The sequence below is a fragment of the Mercenaria mercenaria genome, chromosome 16, assembly GCF_021730395.1.
Source record: "Mercenaria mercenaria strain notata chromosome 16, MADL_Memer_1, whole genome shotgun sequence".
NCBI lineage: Eukaryota > Metazoa > Mollusca > Bivalvia > Venerida > Veneridae > Mercenaria > Mercenaria mercenaria.
The window spans coordinates 34,923,970-34,941,524 of record NC_069376.1 but is presented as its reverse complement, the minus strand read 5'-3'; the positions used below and the strand labels follow the sequence as shown (position 1 = coordinate 34,941,524).

Sequence of the window (17,555 nt, the reverse complement as noted above, 5' to 3'; positions counted from 1 at the left end):
TTTATTTCCAACCTGTGGGAAAGGAGAGGTAATTACCTTTCTAAAGAATTTCGGCTAATTATCCAAAAAATGCTTAGTTTGGCAACAGTCAAATCTTAAAAATACCTTTAATGAAACGTTAATCTTTAGTGAAGGCTATAGCAGTCTATTTTCTTGTGTCAATAGAACAATACGACGTAGATATCACACACTCAATGATATCGTAATGTATTATGCGGTCTACTAGGTCTCTTTAGATAATCGGTTAAATAGGTCGTGACTTCACTGCTATTATAATACGTTTGAAATTGTCAAGGCATTGCAGTGTATCTTTTTTTCAAGTTTAATTCATGTGTAATTTAAACATATCGGCCATGATAAGAATTCAAAGAGACAACTGTTGGAAAATATTTCAAAATAATATACGAAAACAAATTCAGTGTTATACATTGTCTTAAAAACAACTGTCAATAATCTGTGTGTAATCATGCTTAAGATTACCGCTTTCTTTTAATTAGACCTGAATAGAAAGAAATGCAACTGAAGTGTGCGTATCGTTCTTTATAATAACCTCGATATTGTAGTCATTTTAGATCACGCATAATTTCAATGACCTGTGAAAACGAAAGAGGAAGTAAAATTGTTATCTGAAGAAAATGGCGACAGGTGGGTGTGAAGTTACTTCGGATGAAATATTTAGCTTTAAATGCACGCTTTGTGCCAAGAAAAATAAGAACCGAGAAGCGGTAAAGTACTGTGTGGAGTGTCAAGGATATTGTTGTAGGTCATGTGTAGACATACACGAAGATTTTCCTACTTTAGAAGGGCATCAGCTTCTTGATAAATCAGATTTTAAGTCGACAGGTATTACGACGGACCTCCCGGATTTACCGACCTTGAGATGCAAGATTCATACAGTAAAGGTTATGGATATGTACTGTGGAAACCATGACGTGGTGGGTTGTACGAATTGCATGGCTTTGACGCATAGGTATGATTATTGTTAAAACTTAGACAAGCCTTAATTCATTCAGACAGGTTTGAGAGAGACTGACATGTGAGATGAAAGTAAACCTCTTAGTTCAGAGCTGTCTATTCACGGTTCGTGTCATAAATAACGAAACTCATATGCTTAACAATTCTTTATACTCAGGATACATTACTAAGAGAATATTTTAAAAACGCTGGTTACTTTAACCCTTTACCCCGTATAGATACAACAGTATCGATTATTGATAACCCATACACTTAACAGCATTATGTGTACACTATCCCCATATAGATTTTTGAAGAAAATGCGAAGTTTATACCTGTGTTACTCAGATCAGAATTAGTCTATGAATACTTATTTTAACCATTTTAGTATCCAACATATATGTTTTTGAATTAAATTTTCTTTCTGATGGTAAATTTTTCATATTTGTTTTGATAAATATTTTTCAAAATATAAAGCTACAAACCTAAGACCTTAAAAATTATTATATTTTAGCTGTTATCAGCATGTGACACTACAGAAAAGACTTATTTTTTACTGTTACAAATGGACAATCTTATTAATAGAAGATAAGTTTAAGACTAGAAAGCATTATATTAAGGGATTTTCAAAATAAACAATGTCATCTAATCAGTCATTAAAATCTACACTTGGACCAAACTAACAGAACTTCATAGATCATAGCATTAATTAATTACATAATGTTTTGATAAGAAGCATTGATCAAAGACACTTTCTATGAATCTTTGTTGATCCACATTATCAAAAATAATGCAAACAACACCCTAGGTTTGTTTTGACAGCTGTGCACAATAAACACACTTCCAAGGGGTCCAGGTCAATTAGCATAAATTCCATAATGTTGACAAGTGATCTATGGATTTTAATGGTTGTTATGGTAACCACACCTTTCATTACACTGACCTAAACTCCAATCTAATGTCTCACTTTTACATAATTTGTCCCAATTAAAGAGAATTCCTATAGTTTGTTTCTTTCATAGATATTTTTTTCAAATTCACATAATATATGAAAGGAACATTTGTGCTGAAAACAATGAACAAATAAAAACAATGGGTCACCAGGCTTGTTTTTGTGTAACATTGTTTTGAACACACCCACTGTTGCTGAAACTGTCAGCGATTTCTCAACATTTTCATAATGTTCTTCCTTTTTTATTAATACCAACCAAAATATGCATCAGGGCAGCACAATAAAGTTAATTCTTTTTACAGATTTTATTAAATTCTTATATGATATCATAGTCATATTTGTAATACCATATACATGTAATTACAATAATGGGTACAAATGAAAAAACAATCTTGTTTCATATTCACTTTTGTCAACTTTTTTCAGTGAAAAATACCCATAGTGAAGGATAAATTTTAAATTTTGAAAAACACCTGTTTCATAGACTTCTTTCCCGTCTTTCTTGTGTATAGATAATTGTTTTATGAGCATAAAAATTGCCAAAAATGTATGGGTCACCAAGCTAAATTTTATGTTAAGACCGCTTGAATAAAACACCTGTTCGGACGAAAAATGGCGCGAACCTGATCAAATTGATTATATCTGCTAGAAGTTAAAAATAATTTTAGAAAATCTTAATTCTTTCTATAATTGAATACTAAATAATATGAAAGGAGATATATTGTCTTATTTATACAAAGTTAATTAATAGAAACAAGGCTAAAATGGCGGACGCGATGTTTATGTTTTTGGAGCGAGCAATTTCTTTGGTGATTATATAGAGAATAATAGGTTAGTGCCGTAGATGAGAAAGTTTTTCTGGCGAGGTCGAGGAGGTTATCGGGTGAGCCGAAGGCGAACCTGATAACGTCCGGAGCCGAGCCAGATAAACTTTCTCCATCTTAGGCACTAACCTATTATTCTATTTATCTTGTCATTACTTCATTTTCCGATATTTGGCAATTTATTTTACAAAAATAAGTATGCGACAACCGCTTGTTCGTAATGACGTCACTTATATAATGACGTGATTACCGGCGAAATCGCAATAACTTCTTCGTTTTTGAATAAAAACTCATTATTTGACCACTCATTTTCTTAGTTCGGACATTTCCAACACAATGATGATGGTTTCGTTGCAAAATTTCTTATGACAACAATATCGATCATAAGGTCACATGATCAACTGACCGTATATCACTGGTCACATGATCAACTGACGGTATATCAAGAAAGATATACGGCACTCTGATATCGGGTCGAAAATACTGCAAGTGACAGGATAAATAGTCTTAGCCTGATCTTTGAGGGATGTAAATATATTGGAATAGTTGGTAGTATGTGCCTCTAGTGGAAATATAATGGATTTGATAAATTGAACTATGTATGGACATATATTCAACTTGTTTTTTGCGCGTTCTGTTTTTTCAATTGGAATGTTACGGTATGTGATCTTCGCTCAGTGATAGTGAGAACATGTAACTAAGCCGGATTCGTATTATTCAGAAACGTTATGAACGTAAATGTGTCAACACCTGAACTATCTTTCAGTAAAAAGAGAGATTTATCCTCTCCTGAGGACTTTTTAGTTCCAAAGAAAAATAGATTTGTAAACGAATCACCAAAAAACATTCAATCCTGTTCAATCGATTCGCCAGCCAATATGGATACTGTTTCGCCATCTCCGACAACTCTGAGCCTTGATGAAGCCGCAATTCAGGCTATAGCTCAAACGTTAAAGGCCTCTATTCAGGATGAACTGAATATCATGTTAACAGCTTCAGTTCAATCAGCAGTTAAAAATATCTTCAGTGACTTAACAACACAAATTAACTCTCTCCGAGCTCAAAATGAAGCTCTTCGTCAAGAAAACTCTGAACTTTCCTACAGGGTTGATATGCTGGAGTTCCAGGCGGATGCGTCTGAACAGTATAGCAGACGTGATAGTGTTCGAGTATCTGGTGTTGCAGAGTCTGATAACAAAGATACCGACCAACTTGTTCTTAATATTAGCTCTGCAGTTGATGCCCAGTTAACTTTAAATGACATTGCAGTTTCACACAGAGTCGGTAAACCGAAATCATCTGGCAGACCTCGGGACATATTAGTGAAATTTGTCTCTCGTCGCTCACGCAATGCATTCTTTAAAAAGAGGTCGTCATTAAAATCCAACGGCTATAAGGGTACCTTCATCAATGAAGATTTGACAAAATACCGGTCCCAACTTCTTTTCGAAGCAAGACAAATGGTGAAGTCCAACACAATTGTTGGAGCCTGGTCCTCCGATGGAATCGTCTAAATAAAAACTTGTAAAAACAAGAAAACCAGTGTTCACAGAATTTTTTGCAAACGTGACCTTGCGCAGTTTTCCTTGTACAGTGTTGATGGATCCAATGGCACTGCAGATGTTGACTAAATTTACGCTGTTTTGTGCATCTTGTGACATCGTCTGAAAAACAAAACAACCTGCGTTAAAACAGTCTGACACAGTGACCTACATTCTATATTTACATTTTTGTTCACAACACCAAACAATGCGGTTAGCAGTTTACAGTTATTCGCTTTTCACGTGCAACCTGTCAAACTGGATTTACCTTACACTACTGACCTGGGTTGTATTTAATTTAAATCTATTGCCAAGCTTTATAAGTTTGTCAACGATGAGACATTTTAAGTAATAAAATGGCTCCCTAACCATGTAGTAAAAAATCGATGTTACTTTGTTTGTATGTAATTAAGTAATTATCATGATTATATGATAAATACAGAATGATTTAATGATTATAAATTTTCCAGGTACATTAACGCATAGTACAGCATAGTGCAGCAGTCTCAAAACTGTTTTATATATCTAGTCTCTATGTGTCACTTGCATTCCATGTTCTAACTTTTGTATGTTCTGTATTTATATGTGTTTGTATAACTATGTTGCATGGTTGTGTATTCGAACATTTCCGATAAATACAGAATAATTAATAATAATACTAAATTTTCCAGGTGACTCAACGCAAAGTATAACATATAGAGTAGCAGATTTTGTTAATAAATATTATCTAGTCTCTGACACACGTCTTAACTGTTTATGTTATGTTTTATATATGTTCGTACAACAAGCCTAGTGAAACGTTTTAGCAACAATGAGTTGAGGAAACAAATTACATTACACGGTTTAAGCTGAATGATTATGCATGTTTTACTAGATTACGTTGTTCGAATTTTATAATGATTTTTAGTTTGACAAGTAGCATTCACTTACCATGGTCGCAACCCACTTTTACTAGTAATTACATTTCGTAGTCTGCTTTCTCACCAAATGTATGTACTATAGCGATGCTCTTTTAATTATGGGATAACTAAGCAAATTCTGCATGAAATTATGTGATGACATATCTAAGTTCTGTACACACACGCGTGTTTATTTTATTTTGCTTTTTTCGTTCCAACTTCTTTTCCCTAAATGATAAATATATATACTAACCTTTTAATTAAAGCCACATATCCCTTAATACGTGACAATAAGTAGCAACGCACCGTGTTTGCATAATTATGCTTCAAATAGGTTGGGGATTAATTCAATACTATTTTTAGCGGGTTGTGCTATTTTTAGCGTGTATACACCTTAATGGAAATACCCAGAGGTCAGAGTACTAAGCGTTCCGCATTTACACTACCTGAATAATATTGTTTCATATTTACATTTAAATCTAGATCTAGTTTTTTATCGTTTTTTTTCTTATTCATTTTGTTTTAATAATACTTCATTCTTGCGTGTAATAGAATTTTGTTTACAAAATTACATATGCAAAATCTAATACCCAGTTTACTTTTGCTTCTAGGTTCAGTCTTATACATGTATGAACGTCAATGATCGATACGATATTCCAGCGAAATTTTAGTGTTGATTTATAATTCAAATTAACCTGTATACATTTACGAAACTTAAAAGCTTTTTTATGTAAGGTACATTTAAAAGACTGCCTAATAACAAGTTTTGTTAACCTCTATTTATATATAACGTTTGTTAAATTAGCACGTAGATCTATTGACTCTGTTTTTCAGCTTAAATCCACATCCAGTCCTGACGAGTCATGTATATAAGCTGGTTCATACATTCTGAATAATGTCATTCTTATCATATGTTCTACTTGTAACTGAAGTATTCTATGAGAATGTATATATAAGCTGGTTCATGTATTCTGAATAATGTCATTTATCATAAATTCTACTTGCAACTGAATAGTTTTACGAAAAATGTACATATAAGCTGGTTCATACATTCTGAATAATGTTATTGTTATCATAAATTCTAATTGTAACTGAAGTATTCTACGAAAATGTATTTATGTATTTCGAAAGACTGTGTATGTGGATGTAAAATGCTCATATACTTTGTGTGGAACTATATTTGTGTGTAATGTATGTTATTTATAATTTGTTAAGTGACAAGTCCATGTAGAATTCTCTTCATACTAAGCGTAGTGCAGTCAGATTCACATCATCTTTTTTTTTAACAATAGCATTGCCACTAAATAAGTATATGAACAAAATTGTCCTTACCTATTACTCAATAGACTAATAACGATGGCCCGCTTTTAATACTAGAGTTTTCCCTCAACGATAACACCTTCTTCCTAAATATGCTTCTTCCTCTTCTATTTTTCTGTATACATTGTCTTATTTGTCTTATGTATATAACTCCTGTCCCATGTTTTCTTACTTCTTATGTCTCATTCGGGGTTGTAAACTATAAAAGTTATCCTGATTTTAACCACATTTCAATGACGGCTTTTCTTGAATTCATACTATCCACCCTTTCAATCACATGACCACGAAATCATTGCAAAAAACACGCCGTCATGTACACGTATCGATATCACGGGTTCCTACCAATTTTATCACACTTTCTTCTATTCTTAAGTATTTATAGTTGTCCGGACTACGTCTTGTCACTGCACAACTCTTTGTTAGAGAATACTCTTATCTGTAATAAAATAAGATATCCTCGGAGAATCATCCAGCAGAATATAGATCGACTGTGTGATAATCGCCTGTTCATTTTGCGTATTTTGAGTTCTTTACTTGTTGTCACATTCTCAGTATGGCTTTCATGCCTCTTACTTAATGCTAGAGATGTTCATAAAAATCCAGGTCCAGAATCAACTAGTGCTACTTCTTCTATATCTTCTCAGACAACCACATCACAGTATGCAGAAGCGATCTCAAACCATCTTTCCTTTGTTCATCTAAACGTTCAGAGTATACAACACAAACTCGATATTCTGTACGCAGAACTTTCAGAATTTGATATTTTGGCCTTTTCTGAAACATGGTTAAATCGCTCAATTACTTCTGAAGACTAAGTGTTGCATTCATATCACAAACCCGAACGAAAAGATCGTTTGGTGATTCTCACGGAGGAGTTATTCTGTATGTTAGAGATAATATACATTACTTGCGCAGATCAGACCTTGAGATCAATCGTCTTGAATGTCTATGGGTGGAAATAGTTCTTCATAACAACAAACATATTCTATTTGGAGTCTTCTATCGACCTCCTAGTTCTGACAACATATATAACAACCTAATTGAGGACTCTATTGGTCTTGCAATTGACACAAACATCTCGGACATAATTATCACTGGAGATTTAAACTACAATGCTCTATGTCCAACTCCACATAGAAACATTCTTTCCATCACACAACAATTTAATCTAGAACAGCTTATCGGAGAACCAACTCATTTCACAGAACATTCAACATCCACATTAGATCTCATTTTCGTCTCAAATAGAAATAACATTCTTCTTTCTGGTGTTGGGGAACACTTCCTTGAACAAGACCAACGTTACCACATTCCTATTTTTGGGCTTCTCAAATTTAGTAAATTGAAACAAAATGCTTTGACAGACTGGTATGGGAATACGACAGAGGAGATTATGACAGCATAAGGGCTGAAATCGACAATTTCAACTGGAATAGCTGTATTGATCCAGATATCAATATATATGCTTCCAATATAACCAATCAAATTACAGAAATTTCAAAACATAATATTCCTAATAAAAATGTCACAATTAGACCCTCAGACGTCCCTTGGATGAATAGTAATATAAGGAAGAACATACGAAAGCGTAAACGTATTTACATAAAGGCTAAGAGAACAAACTCTCCCCAACAATGGCAAAAATTCCGACAAGTACGAAATGAAACTGTCTTGCTCATACGTGAAGCCAAATCACAATACTTCATCAAACTTTCAGACAAACTTAAAAACGGATCATTCTCTTCCAAAGACTGGTGGACTACTTTAAAATCCTTCATCTCTAAAACGAACAACAATGTTATTCCTCCACTATATAATTCTAATACTCGTCAAACAACATCTTCTGATTTTGAAAAGGCTAACCTTTTGAATGATTACTTCCAAGAGCAGACTTACATTGATGACGAAAATATAGAGATACCCAATCTTGGCCAAACGAATGCTACCACTCTTTTAAATGAAATTCATCTATCTCCAGCAGAGACTGAAGATGTCTTAAAGTCTCTACCAGTTCACAAGGCCGCGGGTCCTGATGGCATAAGCAACAGAATTCTACTTGAGGCTTCTCATGAACTATCCTTTCCTCTTTGTGACCTTTTAAATGCTTCGCTTCAATATTCTACTGTGCCAGCCACATGGAAGGAAGCCAATGTTAGTGCAATCTTCAAGAAAGATGATGCCACTCTTCCGAAAAACTATCGTCCAATATCTCTCTTAAACACTATTGAAAAGGTTCTTGAACGTCTCATTTTCAAGCATGTTTTTAACCATCTTCACGATTCCCGCTTTTTAACTCCTGTACAGTCTGGTTTCATTCCGGGCGACTCTACGGTAAATCAGCTTGTCTTCATATACGATACTCTCTGTAAAGCGCTCGACAACGGTCTAAAAGTTCGTGCGGTCTTTTTCGACATAAGCAAGGCCTTTGACAAAGTTTGGCACAAAGGTTTACTACGTAAACTAGAATATGCAGGAATCACAGGTTCTCTTCACATGTGGTTTCAAGATTATCTCTAACACAGACGTCAACGTGTTGTACTGCCAGGAGTCAAATCTAACTGGGCATTTCTCAAAGCTGGAGTTCCACAGGGCTCGATTCTCGGGCCTCTTCTTTTTCTTATCTTTATCAATGATATCGTGGATGAAATCAGATCATGCATCAACTTGTTTGCTGATGATACAAGTCTATATATAATAGTTCAGCAACCGGATATTGCGGCAAATCTTCTCCAATCTGATATCCAAACAATATCATCCTGGGCAGAAAAATGGCTTGTTACTTTCAATCCCTCCAAATCAGAAGCCCTTTTGATTTCAAGAAAACGAAATTTTCATCAACACCCTCCTCTTCGAATGTTTAACCAGATTATTCCCGATGTACTTGAACATAAACATCTTGGTGTTTTCCTGTCAAATGATTGTTGCTGGCATTCTCACATAAACTACATCGTAGAAAAGGCATGGAAAAGGGTATATATAATGCGGAAATTGAAATTTTCACTTGACCGTCGCTCCCTTGAAACCATATATATTTCGTTTATAAGGCCAATACTCGAATATGCAGACGTAGTGTGGGGCAATTGTACTAAGTATGAATTGGATCAACTTGACAAAATTCAAAACGAATGTGCTCGCATTGTCTCTGGAGCTACCAAACTTGTTTCCTTGGAAAACCTAAAAAGAGAAGTACCCTGGGAGTCACTTTCCGACAGACGTTACAAACATTGACTTATCTTGTTTTTCAAAATGAAATCTAATCTGACACCAGCATATCTGTCCTCTCTAGTTCCTGATTCTGATATTAACCGCTACAACCTAAGAAACTCTGAAAATATACATGGTGTACCCGCTAGAACAACATTATATTTCAATTCTTTTTTGCCTTCTCTTGTACGTGATTGGAACCTACTGAGACCAGATATCTGTAATTCTGAAACACTTTCATCATTTAAAAATAACTTAAATAAAAACAAGCAGCGCACTCCGGCCTATTATTACACCGGAAACAGGAAACTCTAGGTGTTCCATACACGACTACGAACAAAATGCAGCGCACTGAATCAACATCTTTACCTAAAAAATATTTCTCCCACACCATTGTGCCAGTGCGGACAGATTGAAACTAATTTCCACTTCTTTTTTGAGTGCAGAAGTTTTAATCGTTGTCGATACGATCTTCTTGATAATCTGAGGAATTTTGTAATTGACTTGGATACTGTTCTATTTGGAAACCAGAACCTTTCTGATCAGGATAACATGACTATATTCACTCATGTACAGACATATATATCCGAAAGTAAAAGATTCTCTTAGCAACCCTGAGACATGCCAATACCTTGCCTCTTTCTCGTTTCTCTTCTGCGTTTGACTTATTCTATCATTCAAAATTCACTTCCACTTTTATGTAAATATTTCTCTTCACCATGCATTGTCCTCCCCCCATTTTCTTTTCATCAATAATGATTCATATTTTTTTTCCTTACACATTTTAAGACTATATTCCTAGCCCCGTTACAGATTTTAGTTCGATATGCTCATACAGTTATATTTTGTCCGCTAAGGAGACGAATTCTATAAGACTTGTCTTACATTCTTATCCTTTCCTGTTTTGCTTTCATCACAGTATGACATTTGTATCAATATATGCACTTCATTTGGGAATAAATATGTTTAAACTAAAACTAATTGTCTAACATTATATGAACAATACTGTATTTGTACTAAAATGCACTACAAATGGCAAGTTGCATGATACATGCCAGGCATAATACATGTCAATAAAACATAAACCAGTATAAAGACAACATTTGATTACTGATAAAACTTATTAAAAATGTTATTTTATTCACGATTTTTCATATTTAAGATTGTCTGTCACATGTTTCAACAAATGTTGACTTCATTTCAATTTTCCATAGATAACGTCGGATGCGCAGAAAGATGCCCATAAAAACTATAGGAATTCCCTTTAAATGTTAGAATGCAAACAATAACATGCTTTTGGGTCACCTGTGTACTTTTCCATCCATCAATAGCTCCCTTATTATATATAAAGTCAATGTGATTGTCAGAAAATGCCACCTGAATTTAAAGTGAAAATCACCAAAAAATATCAATTATAACCACCATATAAGTTTTTTCTGAAATTGATCTTTTATTAAAAGTTTAAACTTCACAAATATGATTTTGTGGGCTTCATTGCTGATACATTTTTTTTTGGTATTTTGCATTTAAACTATCAGTGTAGTAAAATGTGTTAAAACGAGTATCTGTTGGGTAATGTATAGATGTGTTAAAACGATTATCTATGGAGTAATGTATAGATGTGTTAAAATGAGTATTTATGGGGTAAAGGGATAAGATAAATAGGCTGCAATTTTGTCCCTTTATGCATGTTTTTCACTATCAAAGGTTATAATACTGAAATCCAAAGCAAAATCTTAGGTGCAGACCTTCACATGCTGATGACAATACTAAAAGCGTTTGATGGCCCTAGGTCAGATATTTTTTGAGATATGCCCGTCAGAAATTCGGATGGATTGACGTTTGGACTGAGATAAATCTGAGGGCCCACATGTCTAGCTGATACTACGTGCACGTTTTTACTCGTTCTTGACACAACTTGATAGAATGATCGGGCGTATAGTGTAGATGAGTAGATGACCCCTGATAATTTTGGGGTTAATAGGTCAATGTTAATAATGATCAAAGGAATGAAAATGGGACACCAATTATGGGGGGAAAACTTAGTAAAAGTAATGTAAAAAAACATACGATTTCTAGATAAAAAATGAAAAAATAAGAAATAAATTAAAACTTGTAAAAATCTATAAAGTCAAAAAGAACATTCTAGTCATGATAGTAATATTTGCTTCATTAAAAACATCTTTAAGTATTGTTAATAAATCATTTTCTTTAACCAGCTCTTGCCCCACAAGAAGTTGACTAGACATTTCAAGCCCGGTACCAGAAATATTTGATTGAGGTGTATGAGCGGGTACTTGTTTGGATTGAAAGCGTTTGAATTGGGAAGGTTCAAGAGGCTGTACCCCCATCTGTCCTATTAGTAGGGTGAAGATAGTCTGTCCCTGGAAATGTTTGAAATCATATTTATGGAATGGTGGCCTCTATTGCGTTTTTGGTCTAAAGTTTGAGTGTAACAATAATGAGTATATGTCACTTTTCTGTCTACTAGAGGTGTTTGTGTGTGTCTTTGTCTGTATGTGCACACGCGACCGTGTGTGTGAGTGTGTGTGTGTGCGTGTGCGTGTGCGTGTGTTTTTGTAGAGGGGGAGGGCACTGACCATTGAACACTGTCGTAGATCCGGGTCTGCATTTTTTAAGATTTCTCTAAAACTGCAAGATATCGTGTCTTCAAAGTTTTCATAAATCCTAAGACATATCTTTACTACTTACATATTAAGAGAATTGCATCAGAAATGTAATATTCAACTTTTAGTGAATTTATTAGTTTCTGCTGATAATCTTTCCCGAAGCCGAAGGTTGTAGGGAATATAGGGAGATAAATTCAGCAATATCTGCCCAATGAATCTCAGTTTCAGCAAAGCTTCGTTATAATATATGGTCAAAATTCTCAGTTGAAACTATACATTTAGATATTTACAAAAGGCAAAATACTTCACTTCCAAAACCGAAATTTACCACAGAAGATTCAACATACAATATGGATTAAAAATAATTCACATTTCTTAAATTGATACTGCCTTTCACAAAAAAGAACGGAATTACATTTAATTCAAATGTACATAGTATCAATCGTTTCGATGATTTAAAAACAAATATGATAGGTGTTTTGTTTGAATATTCCATTTGGCAGAAAATGCTTGTCATCTATCTTACTCGACTTGGTGCCGGCGCCGACGTCCGTTCCGTGTCCACACCTTGGTTTAAGTTTTGGTTCACTTTCTCTTTATATATGTAATTACTTGATGGATCTACTTCAAACTTAGAAAAGTTATTCCTTATCAACACCCACATCATATGGCACATGGACAATAACACTTGAATCAATATTTCATTAATTTTCCCCCATTTTTACTTATAATTTCCGGCTAAAGTTTTGGTGCACTTTCACTCTATCTCGTAATTACTCACTGTATTTGATTCAAACTTAAAATATTTGTTCCATGTCACCATCTACATCATATGACACAAGGTAAATAACTCCGGCATTTAAGTTTGCATGAATAATGTCCCTTTTTACAAAGAATTTAGGTTAATTTTGAAACAGTTTCACTATATCTCTGTTGTTACCAAATGGATTTAATTCAAACTTAAAGCAGTTGTTTCAAATCATCACCCATATCATATGACACAAGGGCCATAATTATTGCACCAATTTTTCATGAATTATGCCCCCTTTTTACTTAAATTTTCAGGTTGAAGTTTTGATGCATCTTTAATCTGTATATGTTACTACCAAATGGATTAGATTAAAACTTAAACTAGTTGATCCACATCGTTACCTACATCATATGATAGAAGTGCCTTCTCCTAACTCAGATCGAATGTCATCATCATCATCATCATCATCTACAACAAGAACAACAAAAACAATATCATATGATACAAGGTTCATAACTCTGGTGCAAATATTTCATAAATTATGCTCCCCTTTTCCTTAGAATATCAGTTCAGATTTGAAGTTTTTTATACATACCTTTGCTGTTACTATATGGATTTGATATAAACTCACGATGGTTGTTCTCACATGACACAAGATCTATAACTCTTGAAGCAATAAGTGATGAGTTATGAGCTTCCTTAACTTATATATTCAGGTCGGTATTTTTATGCACCTTTGCTCTGTTTCAGTAATAACTAAGTAAATTTGATTCAGATTTGAAATAGTTGATCCACATTATTAGCCACATGATGTGACACATGGTTCATTACTCTTGCAGAACGTTGACATGAATTATGACCCTTTCATACTTAGTAAATGTTTTGATACACTTAACCTCTATATATGTTATAACTCACATTTGAAAATGTTCAATACTTTCATGCACATTGGTGTCATTTAACACTCGAGTGGCAGCTCCAGCTTCCTCAGAAGTTCCCAATTTCACTATTCAGCTTCCTAAAAGTTGGGCGCGCTGTCTTCTTTGACAGCTCTTGTATTGTACCCTACAAACTCATTAGGTATGTGCTAGACGCAAAAAGTGTAGCTTCCAACTTCTTTTACGGGAAATGTTTGGAGGATAGATTGAGAAAGGTAGATAAAATCTGGCTCTTGGGAGTACGGCAGAAACTAAATATAGGTGGCAAATGAATGTAAGTATTACAGAAGTGCATAAATTATGATTTATCTCTAAATTTAGCATGCTTTACTCTGATCGTTTACCTTTAAAGACTTTCATAGAGTATCAAATGTTCCTCGATTTATATGTATGACTCGCGAATTTACTATGTGTATCGCTTGTAGAAATGTTCTCAATGGATAATATTCCGGATAAATATTACATATTACTCTTACATTTAAGCATTTTGACAACTTTTCAGGAGTTGCAAAGACGTACAACTGATACCCGATATTATCAACACTATTTTCAAAAAAGAAGACGCAGATGCAATAACACTAAAGCTACAGGATAAGATAAAGCAGTTGGAAAAAATTATACAGACGCGTTTGTCACTTCTTAAAGAGTTAAAAGATTCGAAAGCTGAAGCAATAACTGCGATTGCAAATTTCATAAAAAAATTGGAGCTTGTACTTCAAAATCTTAAAAAGGAATCTATAAAAGAAGTTGAAGAACACTATCACAAAAGGGATTGTATGCTAGAGGAAGAAAAGAAGAAAGCTGAAACTGAATTGAAAATAATTAAGGAAGCTGATAATGATATTCGGCAACCAGAAGCGAACAAAACTCAAACATTTGTCAATATGAAAATCGCTCAAGAGAAAACTAGAAGTGCAGATGACGTCATTAATTCTCTGAAGACACCTTCTAACACAAAAATAAAATTTCAAGTGAACACAGATATACGAGATACTTTGCATCGATTAAAGTCATTAGGAAAACTCAACATTTCTTCTTCCGCAGCCTTGAAACCAAGAACAAGTGTCTATTCAATTACAAGCACAAATGATATGAATATCAAATTGCCAAATGACAAAACAACATGTCATATCGTCGGATCATGTTTAACAGAAACAGGAATGCTGCTGTTGACTGACTATCTCAATAAAAAGCTGAAACGTACATACCTTACCAATCTGTCTGCGATAGATCAATGCGACTTTCCAGAAAGTCCTTGCTTTGTTTGCGCTATAAATGAACAGGAAGCAGCCGTAACCTTTTTAAACAACACAATTCAGATTATCTCTCTTGGGAACCAAATGACACAAACACGGCAACTAACCATTGGTCATCGTTGTTACGGTATTGCTTACATGGAAAACAAACTGTACATAACAGATAACAGTTCTTCCCTTTACATACATGATATGGCAGGTAACTTGCTGCAGACAGTCTCAAAAGACAGTTACGGGAGTACTCTGTTTACGACCAGCAGAGACATTGCCTTCAGCGTCAACAGAGACAAAATGTTCGTCGTTGATTTCACTAACAGGATGAGAACTCTTGATATTCATGGAAAACATACTGATACAAATACCGATTCAGATTTAGTTAAAGTTTCAGGAGTTGATACTGACAGAAGAGGCAACATATTTGTATGTGGATGGGGATCAAACAACATTGTACAGATAGGACAAGATGGAAAGAAGAAAGGAGTGATCGCAACAGCATCAGATGGACTCGCGAATCCATTCTCCATTTGTTTTGATCCAAAACAGAGTGTGTTATTTGTCACTCAATCAAGTAATGACAAAATGAAAGTCTTTAATTTGAAATGAACATGCTAACACTATACAGATCTTGACAAAAAATATCCAGCTGGAGTGCAAAGACACCGAAGAAGGACTTTAGTGTATTTTATGTCACACAAAGAAACACAAAAATAAAAATGATAACACTATACCAATCTAGACAAAAGTCATTGTTGTTTCAGTAAAGCTTGTTTTGTATAAGTGCACATACACTGAAATCAGATTAGAATAATATTATTTACCGAATGGCTTGCCGGTCAATAGACACAACTATTAGCCGGGGATTAAAATGTTTTGTAATATGACATAAAAATAAATTTCAAAGAGCCTTCTCACTTTGTTACGGCAAACTTGTGTTGAACTATGGACAGGTCAACAGAAGTAACTGTTGACTGGCGATATATAAATGTATTCCTCAAATGAAAAATTATGTTAGTTCAGATAAGGACAACGCGAATGGGTGTTTTGGATGCTATAAAGCTCGTTTAAATGGGTCAGCCGTGTATATGTACTTATAAAATAGTCTTGCCCGGTTTATAGGTTGGTCAGGGCTACGGATATGTATTGTATTTTGCCATCGGAATATTTCTATAAAATGCTTCTTCCCCTGCCGTTTGGATCCGTCCATGTTTACAAACACGTTTGTTTATTTTATGGACTGTACCATAAAGTTTACTTTATATAACTAATGTGAACTATTTTGATACAAAGAAAACTTTATTAGATATATTGAAGCTACGGGGCACATGTGTGCTTTTTTATTTACCTCATGGCAACACGATAGTGTCTTATAGCCACAACATAACTAAGTCGAGACGACGCAAAAAGCAACTTCTTTCGTCGAGATAGAATCTATTGGGAACGCGGCAAAAATTTATAAATCAGACGTTGATGTAATATACGCCAGTTTGTCCAAGAAACCGTTTATGCATGAAAGTTGAAATATATATTCTTATCACAGGGCTAAACGATGTATTTAATTATACTAATATGCAACAGAATAAAGCACACATAATGACCAGCTTCTAAGGTCAGTTGGTCTACCGGGAGGTCTAGAGCCGAAACGTCAATCATTTATTTTTTAAACTTCATGTTTTGTAAGAACACTAAGATAAAACTACAAACTAAACGGTATTAACAAGTACGAGGGTTGACCCAAAAGTAATGTTAACGCGTGGTTGCATGATTAAATTTTATTGTCTGGGTTTTTCCCTTTTAAATAGTAGTAAAATGCCGATTTCTAACGTTAATAAAATCATTCAATGTTTCAAAGTCTTTTGACACAAATCTTATCTTTCAGTAGGAAAAATTCGAAATCATAACAAACTCTAATTCTTCAGAAGCGATTCCGGTTGAACACCTTGTATACACAACAACTGAATAACATTATTGCCGCTCCATTGTTTGTATATTATCAAACAATCTGTTAATTTACATGAAATAAAACCATTGCTTTGCAAAAATTGTACGTGTGACTCCTACAGAACAGAGTTGTGACAACTGTACATAGAATAGACTGTGTTGTAGTATCACAGATGAAATGAACGTTGATACATAATTACCGTGTTGCACAAAATGTGATATAGATTGCAGTTATAGACTTCCTTTGAATCATCTATATTTATATGCCGTATCTTCATATTTACAGTTTTGCTATAAATTATTTCATCAATCTAAAATAGTAGATAAAATATAGTAGCGCTCTTTCTT

The 17,555-nt window shown here is 34.2% G+C and overlaps 1 protein-coding gene across 1 annotated transcript; it reads left to right on the top strand.

The window, feature by feature from the left end:
* The first annotated feature begins 382 nt into the window (after nt 1–382).
* Nucleotides 383–16,173, top strand: LOC123540242 (uncharacterized). The gene is made up of 2 exons (XM_053526691.1): nt 383–970; nt 14,516–16,173. Exons 1-2 carry the CDS (start codon nt 636–638, stop codon nt 15,870–15,872), a joined length of 1,692 nt encoding a protein of 563 aa, XP_053382666.1. The 5' UTR covers nt 383–635; the 3' UTR covers nt 15,873–16,173.
* Nucleotides 16,174–17,555: the final 1,382 nt, after the last annotated feature.

Coding starts and splice junctions, on each gene's coding strand:
- LOC123540242 (XM_053526691.1), top strand. CDS start 636: ATGGCGACAGGTGGGTGTGAAGTTACTTCGGATGAAATATTTAGCTTT. Junction 971..14,515: donor TGCATGGCTTTGACGCATAG/GTATGATTATTG, acceptor ACAACTTTTCAG/GAGTTGCAAAGACGTACAAC.